This window comes from Ochotona princeps, chromosome 12 (genome assembly GCF_030435755.1).
Source record: "Ochotona princeps isolate mOchPri1 chromosome 12, mOchPri1.hap1, whole genome shotgun sequence".
NCBI lineage: Eukaryota > Metazoa > Chordata > Mammalia > Lagomorpha > Ochotonidae > Ochotona > Ochotona princeps.
This window is the reverse complement of record NC_080843.1, coordinates 45,904,285-45,916,682: the sequence shown is the minus strand read 5'-3', so window position 1 is coordinate 45,916,682 and position 12,398 is coordinate 45,904,285. Positions and strand designations below refer to the sequence as shown.

Sequence of the window (12,398 nt, the reverse complement as noted above, 5' to 3'; positions counted from 1 at the left end):
CTCAAATGTGAAGTCTAATTAATTCTAATTCTGACACTGTGTATGATCTTGGGGCCAGACCCAGAACAGGTCACCCCTCGGAGCTTCCGGTTTCCTGTCTCACACTCACACTGAATGCTCTTGAGGACTATTCTACGAGCTAAAGCCACGAGAACACTAGGAAACAGCATCCCACGTCAGCAGCTGCCCCATCACAGACGCTCCTTAAGGGCCATGAACCACAGAAATCAAAACATACCAAGGAAGTGAACCCAGTCACTCTCTCTATATAGAATTTAGAAAAAAGAAAAATGAAAATGATCCAAACCAATTGAACCAATTAGTCAAAACTCACTTCACAATCATGGCCCATAGCCCTCATGTTCCCATTTTACAAATACGGAATTGAAGGGACAATGTTTCTTCTCCAAAAATGGGAGATGTCAGAGTTCTTCCCTTACTCCATGTTGCCACTTGGATTAAAGTGGTGGAGACACGAAAAATAAATGTAAAGAACAGAAAAGAAGTGAGAACTTAAACGAGTCGGTTGGATGTGTTCTTCCAGCTCACCTTCCACAGGCCTCTTGCCCCCTCCTGCTGGTAAATGTTGATGAAGTTGCCTATCATTCCCCCTTGAATGGTGTTGTTCTGGGCTTGCATCCGGATCTGGGGATTGTTTCAGAGATCAGCATGAGAAATGAACACTAGCGCATCCCTTCCCTCCATCAGTAGGACAACTCTGAAAGTCAGGCAGCCTGAGGTTGCCATGAACAGAGAAAGCACTGTAAAACACCTTACTGGGATGTGCCACTACACAATGACCACAGCAGATGGAATATGTGTAAGAATTAGTTCTTAGAACTCTGGGAGCTCCTAAAAGCACCTCATAGAATCCAAAGAGACCTCCATGAAACAGTTGATTAAGAATCAAAAAAAAGAAATCAATTATTTAAAAAGTCTTTCAAGAGGAATAGAAAATAGGATAGAAGGATATTTTTTATTACATAAATTTTATTTTTGATAAATTTTACATATTTGATTAGGGTATAAAGGATCAAGGGCTAGAAGAAAGTAGGTGGAACCACTGTAGAAGGGTACTTTTAAAACTTCATGGAAATGTGTATTCTGGGCCTGGCGCGGTGGCCTACTGGCTAAAGTCCTCGCCCTTGAATGCGCCAGGATCCCATATGGGCTCCGGTTGTAATCCCAGCAGCTCCACTTCCCATCCAACTCCCTGCTTGTGGCCTGGGAAAGCAGTCGAGGACGGCCCAAAGCCTTGGGACCCTGCACCCGCGTGGGAGACCTGGAGGAAGCCTGGTTTCCGGCTTCAGATCATCGCAGCACCGGCCGTTGCGGTCACTTACGGAGTGAATCATCGGATGGAAGTTCCTCCTCTCTGTCTCTCCTCCTCTCTGTATATCTGATTTTGTAATAAAAATAAATAAATCTTTAAAAAAATATATATTCTGAAAAAATTATGTATGGGTGTCAATTTTTGTGTGTGTGTGCACCAAAATAAACACCTTTTACTTCTCTTTCCACAACCTTTTGAAATTCTCTTACAATTCCCTGAAGGTTAATATGTAGGAAACAGAGAAGCTGATGGTAATTCTGAAGACTTCATATAATTAATAATAAGTTATCTGATGTACTTGGCAGTACCAGACACAAGCAAGCATACTTCTTAAATTAGCTGCTGCAAGCCACTTCTATTTCCAACCTGCTGGACCAAAAGCTATGCAGGCCAGCTGGCCCTGTGATGGCCACATGACGCGTGCAATGCTCTGATGAACCTCACAGAGCCCGTGGAATCCACGGGACCAGGATTCCACATACCGTCGGATACAGCTCTTGGCCTTCTTAAGAAATAAAAAGGGATTTATTAAAATCAAAATAAAATGGAACTGATGCCTCATTTTTCTTTAGAGAACAAGGATCACCGTTAACTTCCACAGGGAACTGCTACTGCCACACTGACATGGGAAAACAAGCCAAAACAAAGAGACTGCCTCTCAAGAAGCCCTGAGATGTGTTCACGAAATCAAAGGAGCAGGGATGTCTTTCCCCAGCTCTGTAGCCTCAACACTGGTCTGTTTATGGCAGAAGTGCCCCATCGCTCTGCTCCTCCCACGTTGCTCCTTTGCTACGGTGCCAGGATCACTGCAGTGGAGCCAGCATCCTGCCTGTTAGCAATCCCATGGCATAGGGTGCTGAGCACACGGCACAAAGCAGGACCATAGGACACTAGCTAGATCACAGGGAAGGGGAGGAGAGACTGAGAGAAACCTCCTAGGAAGGGTCCAAAAGTAACTGATGCCGAATTTCTATTTTGTTAGTTACTTCCTCAGCTTATTCCTTTCCTAAAGGAACTGAAGGAGGTAGCATCCCCAATATTCTTAGTAAAGTCATTCTAATGCATTATGTCTGATCAGAGCAAATACCTATCTTAATTTGTATTTTCCAATATAACATTAACCATTAAGAAAATGCAGCCGGCTGGGCCCGGTGTGACACCGTAGCGGCTAAAGCCCTTGCCTTGAATGTGCCAGGATCCCATATGGGCGCCGGTTCTAATCCCAGCGGCCCTGCTTCCCATCCAGCTCCCTGCCTGTGGCCTGGGAATGCAGTTGAGGACGGCCCAAGACTTTGGGACCCTGCATTCACGTGGGAGACCCACAGGAGGCTCCTGGCTTCGGATTGGCTCAGTTCCAGCAATTGCGGCCGCTTGCGGAGTGAACCATCGGATGGAAGATCTTTCTCTCTGTCTCTCCTCTCTGTATATCTGCCTTTCCAATAAAAAATAAATAAATCTGTTTTAAAAAAAAATGCAGCCAGCAAAGAATCAGGTCTGGGATCACCTGAGACAAAGTTTCTTTGGGGATCCCTCCAATTAAACTGCTCATCTCAGAACCCCAACCATGAAGACTATGTCAACCAGTGGATTCTGAAGAGATTTCATCATGCTTGGAACAGCAAAATCGGCAGCAATTCAGAACTGCTGAACTATCAAAACTGCTTGAGCAGGACCCTCAGAGCATGCCCCACGTCGGGGACCTGGGATGGGTGGGAGGCTGGGTGGGGCTTTTCCCTTTATCTTTCCCCTTACCTTGTATACAAAATAATAATAATAATAATAATAATAATAATAATAATAATGTAGGAACAGCGAGCTTACCCTCTTTCCTGTAGCCCTTGACCCTTTGTGCCCTAATCAACTATGTAAAGATTATTGAAATAAAATAATTAAAAAAGAAAAAAATGCAGCCAGCAATCATTAATGAGTAGTTGAGATATGTGTCAAACGTGCATATTTTTATTTGTTTAAATGTTAATTAGTTTTTAGCAGAATCAATGTGATTTGTAGATAAAATTCCAAGAACCTAATGATATTCCCTTCCTCCCTCCACCCTCTCCCAAAAGACTTGTGTTTAATGCACCTATAAGACAAAGGAGATTTTCAACAAGAAAAAGAAATTCAACTGCATCCAAATCTGATTTTTTTTTCATTATTCACTCAACAAAACCCATGTCTCCAGAATGAGCTCTCCCTTTGAACTTATCTGTATCAGGAGAAATCGATTGGTGGGCATTCAAAAGTTAAGAAGTCATGGCACTTCAATTATGAACTGATTCACATATACACAGCACACATCATATTTACAGATTGCATTACCCAAACATCGTTCTCAGGTGAAAAATCTTGGACATGTTAATAAAACTAGTAGCACCATGGCTTACTTTCAACACATCCGTTGGATTAGCGATGGATGAGGAGATGACTCCGGAGAGAATCCCACAGATAACATTTACCAGCAGGGTTTCATCTGTAAACCAAGACACAGTGTTAGACTTTCAGACACACGGGGTTCTTCCGCTGAGAGACTCTAACATAGCGTAACTCGCTCACACGGGACTTGTTCACTTTAAGAGAAAAATCTGTGTACTTTTTGAATAGCCATTTTTAAGACTGGGAGCTTCTCTGGTTAAAGGGATTTTGCAAAACAAAATTTTTTGATCCCTAAAAAGGATCACAAATCATCTACCAATTTGCTTGGTATAAATGTTCAGACCATCATTATCATGATGGGGTATATATGTTAAAGAATTTAAAAGCTACATGTCTATGAGGGAATATGGAGACTTTACATAAAAAGCTTTTAGGGCCCGGCGGCGTGGCCTAGCGGCTAAAGTCCTCGCCTTGAAAGCCCCGGGATCCCATATGGGCGCCGGTTCTAATCCCGGCAGCTCCACTTCCCATCCAGCTCCCTGCTTGTGGCCTGGGAAAGCAGTTGAGGACGGCCCAATGCTTTGGGACACTGCACCTGTGTGGGAGACCCGGAAGAGGTTCCAGGTTCCCGGCATCGGATCGGCGCGCATCGGCCCGTTGCGGCTCACTTGGGGAGTGAATCATCGGACGGAAGATCTTCCTCTCTGTCTCTCCTCCTCTGTGTATATCTGGCTGTAATAAAATGAATAAATCTAAAAAAAAAAAAAAAAAAGCTTTTACCAGTGTCATATATAGTTAGTCTTAAATACACTGAAGTACTTTCTTTTCTTTTTTTTTTAAGATTTATTTCTTTTTTATTGGAAAGCCAGACTTACAGAGAGGAGGAGAGACAAGGAGGAAGATCTTCCATCCAATGGTTCACTCCTCAAGCGGCCGCAATGGCTGGAGCTGAACCAATCCGAAGCTGGGAACCAGGAGCCTCCTCCAGGTCTCCCACATGGGTACAGGGTCTCAAAGCCTTGGGCCATTCTCGACTGCTTTTTCAGGCCACAAGCAGGGAGCTGGATGGGAAGTGGGGCCGCTGGGATTAGAACCGGAGCCCATATGGGATCCTGGCGCGTTCAAGGCAAGGGACTTAAGCCACTAGACCATCACGTCGGTCCCTGAAATACTTTCAAAGTGCCTTAGCTTTTGGTTCCCAACTCTGGCCAGTGTTCCTCTCACTGTAAAAGGCACGGCAAATTCTGTGGGTAAAAATAAAGTCACAGAATCAGCTGACCACACAACATTAAAACTCAGTCTGTGATACCAAGAAATGTTCTCAGTGCTTTCCTGAAACGCAGCTGCTAACTATAGGATTTTAGAAAAGTATCATCTGGGGGCCCAGCACTACAGCATGGGAGGTTGAAGACCTAGCTACTTAGGATCTAGTTCCCTGCTGGTGGCCTTGGAAAACAGTAGAAGCGGCCCAAGTGTTAGGCTCATGCCATTCCTGTGGGAGACTCGGAAGAAGCTCCTGACTTTGATCTGGCCCAGCCCTGGCCATTGTAGTCATCATGGGGAGGGGCACTGGTGAACAGGCAGATGGAAGATCTATTAGTCTGTGACTTTCAAGTAAAAGTCAATGAATCTTTAAGGAAAAAGAGAGGGGGGAAGGATGGAGGACGAGAAATAGAAAAGGAAAGGAAAAAAGAGAAGAGAGGAAGGGAAGGGAGGGAAGGGAAGGTAAGGAAGAGAAGACCTGGGTGTAGGCAGAAACTGTAACAACCTAGCCTCTGGACGAGGTACTCTGCTGTTGCCTCTAAGACGTTTGTAGTGAGGACCCCATTAAGTGTTACTCACTTCGGTACAACTGATAACTGGCCTGCCCTTTTCTCTGTTAATATTTACTTCTTTTCATCTACTTGAGAGACAGTGTAAGGAAGAAAGAGATCCAGACAGAGATCTTCCATCTGCTAGTTTGTTTCCCACACAGCCATGGAACTCCATCCAGGTCTCCCCTAAGTGCAGTAGGGGTCCAAGCACCTTAGCCATCGTCTGAGAAGCTGGATCAGTCAGGACTCCAACAGCAACTCTGATGGGGGTGCACAGGGATCCAAAGAGCAGCTATGATGCTGCCCACCCACGGGTTCACTTGAAGATAATGCATTTAAACTTCACACCCTGAGTTCTCCTCAGCAGCAGTCAAGTCACAAGTAGCTGAAGAAAATCTGCTCCTGAACAACCTGATAAAAGACAAAGAGCCCACTCGCTGTCCATCCTGGAAAATGGTCTCACCTTCTGGCCGTTCAACAAATAATCGCTTCAAGCTCTGGTAAGTGCCTATCTTGATGGTGCCATAGGAAGCTTGGCGTAACATGGCAGGGGCGATCCTGTCAAAGCCAAAGCACAGAGAGAACAATCTGAAAATCACAGAGCTTCTTCCCACAATCAGACCACATGCAGATGGGTTTGTCCAGCAAAACAGATGGGTTCAGTGTGATTGGTACCCATTCAGAGTGCACTAAGCCCCTTCTTCTCCATGCAAAGGTAAGTGAATGTGGAATAGGAGTGCCCATTCTCATTAAAATGTGAGTTTCCCTTCCCCAAGAAAGCAGCCTCAGCCAGGCCATGCCCTCCCATCTCCTTGGGTACTTTCTGTTACTGTGGTTTCCACATCCTCAGTTTTTCCACTGCAATAAGAAAGGAAGTCCAAGACAGAACCAGAAAAAACAAGCCTTCTCCATCCCGTGTGCCTCTGCTGCTACGCTCCCAATTCATGCCCACCCTACGGCCAGCTGGGTTCCCTCTAGCTCTCTCTCTCAAAGCTCACCTCACTTGGGTGACCAGCTGACATTTCTATTGCTAATCCCATGATGCTTTGCAAGGAGTACCTTATTTAGCCTCTCTGAAGTATCTGTTCAGCCCTACCTGTCGCCGTCTCCTCCCAGACCCACGGTAACATCACCTTACCTTCTCCCTCTCTCTTCTCTTCAGAATCCTGTGTCCCCTGGGGATCCCATCCTCTGCACACTCCCTGGGGTGGCTCATCTGCTCACTCCCATGGCTTCAACCTCCACCTAAATACTTGATGATTCCTAAACCCATGTTTCCAACACTTGACTCCAATCCATGGGGCCAACTGCTCCCTAGAGTCTTAATTTTAATGTGCTACATGTAACTTCAGATCAAGCATCAATGACCTGAGCACCTTCCTTCTCCACTCAGCTTTCCTTTTCTGTTCTCTAGGCCAGGGAATGTGAACCCCAAGCTATCCACTGGCCAACACTAGAAACTGTGACAATAACCTTCTTTTCTGCTTCCCTCCTACCTGATTTGTATTATCTGGGGATTGCACATTATATATATTTTAGCTCACGCAGTATGATCAATCCTACAACCATTTTCCAGTTTGTATTCTTTTCCCCTCACCCCCAGAACAACCTTATCTTCTCTGCTTCCCATACAACAGCCCAGCTCCTAGTGTTCCTTTCCCTCACTCTTTCTCTCCTATCAGGCAGGCAGATACCTTGTCAATCTTCCTACTTAAAACCCTGCAGTGGCTGCTGTTTGCTACAGGCACCAAAAACTCAGGCATTTACAGGCACCAGGCAGAAGCTGGGAGTGACTGAGGAAGGCTGGGTCTAACTTCTAACTGTGTGAATACACACACACACAATGTGGGTGTCAGAGGCCCTTTATTTTACTATTTATTTTAAACATGTAGCAGATTTTTACTTATTTAAATATTTATTTTTATTGGAAAGACAGATGTACAGAGAGAAAGAGAAACACAAAGATCTTCCATTCACTGGTTCACTCCCCAAATGGCTGCAATGGCTGAAACTGAGCTGATCTTAAGAAGCTTCTTCTGTCTCCATAGTGGGTGCAGGGTCCCAAGGCTTTGTGCCATCTTTTGCTGCTTTTCAGGCCAGAAGCGGGCAGCTGGATGGGAAGCTGAACAGCCAGCACGTGAACTGGCATCTACATAGGATGCCGGTGCTTGGAGGTGGGGGATTTGAGACATTGCACCATCCCTGTCAGAAACATTTTATAAACTGGGAAAAATACCCTCAGCTCCCACTACTGTTACCAGAAATTAACGAATATAGGTCTGATACTGTGTTTTCTTGGAAAGATAGAAACCCAGATTTTATGGACAATTCCTCATTTTTTTAAAATTGCTCAACTGGCCCATCACAATGGCATAATAGTTTAAGCCTCCATTGTGTTATCAGCATCCCACATGGATTCCAGTTTGAGTCCCAGCCGCTCCACTTTCAATCCAGCTCCCTGCTAATGTGCTTGGGAGAGCAGTGAAAGAAAGCCCAAGTCCTTGGGCCCCTGCACCCATGTGGGAGATCCAGAAAAAGCTCCAAGCTCCTAGCTTCAAATCGGCTCAGCTACAGCTGTTGAGGCCAATTGGGGAGTAAACCAGTGGACGGAAGATACTTTGCTCTCTATCTCTCTCCCTCTCTCTGTAACTCTGTCTTTCACACAAAAGTAAATTAAACAAATGCATGTATTAAAAAAAAATAGCTCAACTGGAAACCAAAAATCTTCAGGGATTGGTGGGCCCATGTGGGTGTTGTGACCTCCAGGCTGGAACCAGGGATACACTGGAGATAATCAAGCATGAGTGGGGTATCCATGTACTGACTTTTAGGAACAGTTCAATTCCACCTCCTGCTACTTATCAACACACATACTACAGCCAGAGTGAAGCACTCTTACTTCCCAAGATAGACTATGTACTTCTGTCCCAACAAAGCTCCCCTAGAATTACACCTGACTGATGATTGTTCTTAATCCTTCAAGAACTCTAGTACCTTCCAGACTTCCTCGTAACCCAATTACACCTTTATAGCCCCCACGAAGCTGTGGCTCCTTAAGACAGCACACCGCTGCAGAGTGCCATGTTTAATCCTGATTCACTCTCACCTTTCCTTGGGCTCTGAAAGGGTGGGTGACACCCAGGCTCCACCACAAGTTGGCTTCTAGGTGGGTTCAGCCAGTAGGGAGAAGGGGGTATGGAGGGTGTGGTGTAGAGCAGGTTGTTTCTTCTGCCTGGGCACTACGGAAACATCCTTGAACATCTCTAGGGTGAAACCTTGATAATTCAAAATAGTTATAGGAAAAGGCATTTCTTCAGAATGCCAAACTGAAGAAAAAGTTGTTTTTAGACAAACGTAATCTTATTTGTTTTTTTTTATTTATTTGTTTATTTTTTTTTGGACAAATGTAATCTTTATGCTGTTGTCTGAACTTAAACATCACAAACACAGTTTCCCCAAAACATGTACTTTGTGAAATCTACATTTAGAAAATAATGTTGGCAATACAGGTAATGAATCCACCAAGCTAACTGCTCTTATCAAATATATCACAAACCTTCGCTTTTTTCTTTAGGAAGTTTGTGTCCAAAGTCTGGCCATTGGGAAGGGTCAACAGGCCAGTACAAAGTCAGCAGAGGTACTCACCCTGAATACAGCGCCTTGACTCCTTCCTCTTGGCCGATCCTCACCAACGCGTGCAGCATGCCTCGATACCTGATCTCTCTATAGTTCGCATCATTCGTCTGGCCCTGAATCTGGAGCCGTGTCTTGGTTAGATCAATTGGAAATGTGCCTTAAAAAAGAAACAGTTCAATAAATAAAGCCTAGTGACATGGGTTTCCTGAGGAAGTGTTCACAATGTAGTATGAACCAAGAAATGGCACACACTGTGGTATTTTTCCTATTAGTTAAAAAAGAGGTACCAAAAGTCATACAAAACAAAACAAAAAGTCTATTTTCTTTTCTTTAGATGTTTATTTACACTTCATCTTGTTCTATAATGGATTCAGAAAGGCTGTACTGCTGTCAAAAGAACATACATGGAATGAGGTAAATAAGCAAGAAATCCACTTAAAAACATATGCGACTACTTGGCATATACGTGAGGGTTAAAATTCGGCTCAGCGTAAAGGAAAAGAGGCAAAGCACTTTGTTTTTTTTGTTGTTGTTGTTTTTTGTTTTTTTCCGCAAAGACTTATTTATTTGAAAGACAAAGTTACAGAGAGAAAGAGAGACACAGAGATTTTCCAAACAATGACTCATTCCATAATGATTGCAATGCCAGGGCTAGGCCAGACCAAAGCCAGGAGCCATGCATTTCTCCCTGGTCTCCTGCATGGATGCATGGGTCCAACCACTTAGGCCATACTCTGCTGCTTTCCCAAGCCATACACAGGGAGCTGGATTGGAAGTGGAGCAGCCGGGACTCGGACCAGTGCCCATATGGGTGGAGGCTTTAACTGTTATGCTGTAATACTAGCCAAGAAGTTCAATTTCTAAAGAAGTTTAGAAAACAGTCTGAAATAAAATCAGGAGGTGACAATGCGGCATTGTCATGGCACAGTAAGTTAAGCTGCTACTTGCAATGCAGACAATCCCATGAGCCCCAGTTTAAAAGCCCCACCTGCTCCACTTCCAATCTAGCTCTCTGCTAATGCTTCTGGGAAAGTAGTAGAAGATAACCCAAGTTCTTGGTCCCCTGCAAAACACGTGAAAGACCCAGATAGAATTCACTCCCGGCTCCTTGCCTTGGCGTGGCCCAGACCCTGTCACTGCAGCCACTGAGGCAGTGAAACAGTGGATGAAAGAGCTCCGACTCTCTGTAACTCTGCCTTTGAAGCCAAACAATCAATCATTTCAAAACTAAACTAAAATAAATCTGATAGAGCAAATGGAACTCAACATCAGACAGAAGTTTAACTCACTGTGTCAACAGGAAAGCTTGCCAGTATACAGACTGGAAGTTTTGACCCTCACCCTGGTCCCGGGGCTCCTTAGGCAAGGCATCTGTCCTAGGTCAGCAGGTCCAGGCTCACACTGGACACTCAGAAGCTGCCCAATTGGTATTTGCAGAAGAAATGATTCCAGGGAATAAACAAACATAGGAACACACAGGGTTCAACGTCAACTCAACCAGTAAGGTGGTAGTCACAAATAGCATGCGGCCAGTGCATGCAATCAGAGTGACTTGACAGTGACAGTGACAGCTGATCTCATCTGTCTTGGGGAAAGCCCCAGGGCTTCCTAACCTCCTTACAGACAAATGGGGTGAACAGTGGCGAAGCAGGGTGGAGGGGACAGTAGCAAACCAAAATGATGCACAATATCTTTGGTCCATAGGCTCAACTTTCTCCCCCACTAAACTATTAGCCTCAGACCATAAATAAGTGACTTCAATCTGTGTCATAAGAACTTTACCAAAAGGGGCTTGTTCAGTGGCATCTGAGGCTATTTCTGCCTGCAGCAAGAGCATCCCATATGAACATCAGTTTGAGTCCCAGCTACACTATTTCTGATTTAGTTCCCTGCTTAGGATCTGAGACAGCAGAGACTGGCCCAAGTACTTAGGAACTTGGCCCACATGGGATACCAGAAGCTCCTGGCTCCTGGCTTCAGTTTGGCTCAGTTCTGGCCAATGCAGCCATTTGGAGAGTGGACCAGAGGAGGGAAGATTCTCTCTCTTTCTCTCTCCTATCTTTCATTTTCTATGTATAACTGCATTTCCAATAAAAATGAAAACTCTTTTCAAAAATAACCAAAAAAATGGCATTTCTGAAATTTAAGATTGTGTTATAAGCTCACATTTTTGCACTTGAACTGCACTCACACCAAAGGCAAAAAATTGCAGGCCTAAGTTCCAAACAGAACTCCTTGCAGCCGGCCAAAGGGGGCGCCTTACCACATTCGGCCGTGATGGAGGCCAGTCCTCCATACACGAAAGGCTTCCAGCTGAGGGTTGACATTCTCCTGCCGTCACTTCTGCTTTGATTTATGCACACATCACCTCCGGTGCAGTTCTTCCTGGACACAAATGGAAGATGTTTCAAAGCTGGAACTGCATACACAGGCAGTTTTTTCTCCAAACCCTCTTCCCTGGGTTTTATATGGGAAGCACCTTCAGATATAATCACTGCAACCCCTACAAGAGCTGGTCTCAGTGCAGCAAAGCTTCCCTTAGCCCCAAAGCCCAAATCAGCTATTTCTAATTTCTTGTTATTGGTGGCCTCCATTTTCATTCAAAAAGTCGTCTCCATGCTGAAACCTGGGTATGTGTGCATGTTTTCAGCGTACAGCACTGGCGGCAGCAGAGGAGACTTTCTGGGTAGCCAATTTTATCTTCGATCTGCTCTTATGCAACAAATATTTGCTACTCATTTGACAACATCTGAGTCCAGAGCAGGAGGTAACGCATTCCTCAGATGCACTGACACAGAAACACATTGCAAATCGAACCTGTGCTGGAAGGTAAAAATGAACTTCAAGTTACCATGATCTGCTTCGAGCTTGCATTCTATCAATGTCAGCTCACACCTCCTAGCCATTATATGTGAACAGCTGGGAGGCAGCTTGGCATGATGGAATGAGGCCGAGTCTGGTCAGAACCACACACTTTCTTCCCAGCGGCAGGTCTTGCTGACCTTCACGTCTAGGTTCAAAACCCTCATGGTGAGAGCAGGCATTTGGTCCAGGGGCTAAGACACCCAGCTCCCTCATAGGAGCACCTAGTTTGATCCTTGGCTTTGCTCCCAACTCCAGCTTCCTACCAGTGCAAAGCTTGGCAGCCGTGATGGCTCAAGTAACTGAGCTGCTATCATCCACACAGCAGACCTAGATTGACTTCCAGGTTCCCAGACTTGGCATGGCCCAACCCATGGCTA

The 12,398-nt window shown here is 45.0% G+C and overlaps 1 protein-coding gene across 6 annotated transcripts in view; it reads right to left on the bottom strand.

The window, feature by feature from the left end:
- SLC25A30 (solute carrier family 25 member 30) overlaps positions 1-12,398 on the bottom strand; it is a 50,505-nt gene that overhangs the window by 4,518 nt on the left and 33,589 nt on the right. For 3 of the 6 annotated variants that reach the window (XM_058670735.1, XM_058670738.1, XM_058670734.1), the window contains exons 3-7: positions 11,420-11,537; positions 9,166-9,313; positions 5,984-6,078; positions 3,718-3,803; positions 550-645 (exon numbers count right to left, since the gene is read on the bottom strand). In XM_058670735.1, the coding sequence (XP_058526718.1) occupies positions 550-645; positions 3,718-3,803; positions 5,984-6,078; positions 9,166-9,313; positions 11,420-11,537 (543 nt within the window). Of the gene's footprint in view, positions 1-549; positions 646-3,717; positions 3,804-5,983; positions 6,079-9,165; positions 9,314-11,419; positions 11,542-12,398 lie in introns of all 6 variants that reach the window. The other 3 variants (XM_058670736.1, XM_058670737.1, XM_058670740.1) reach the window with 1 other exon arrangement.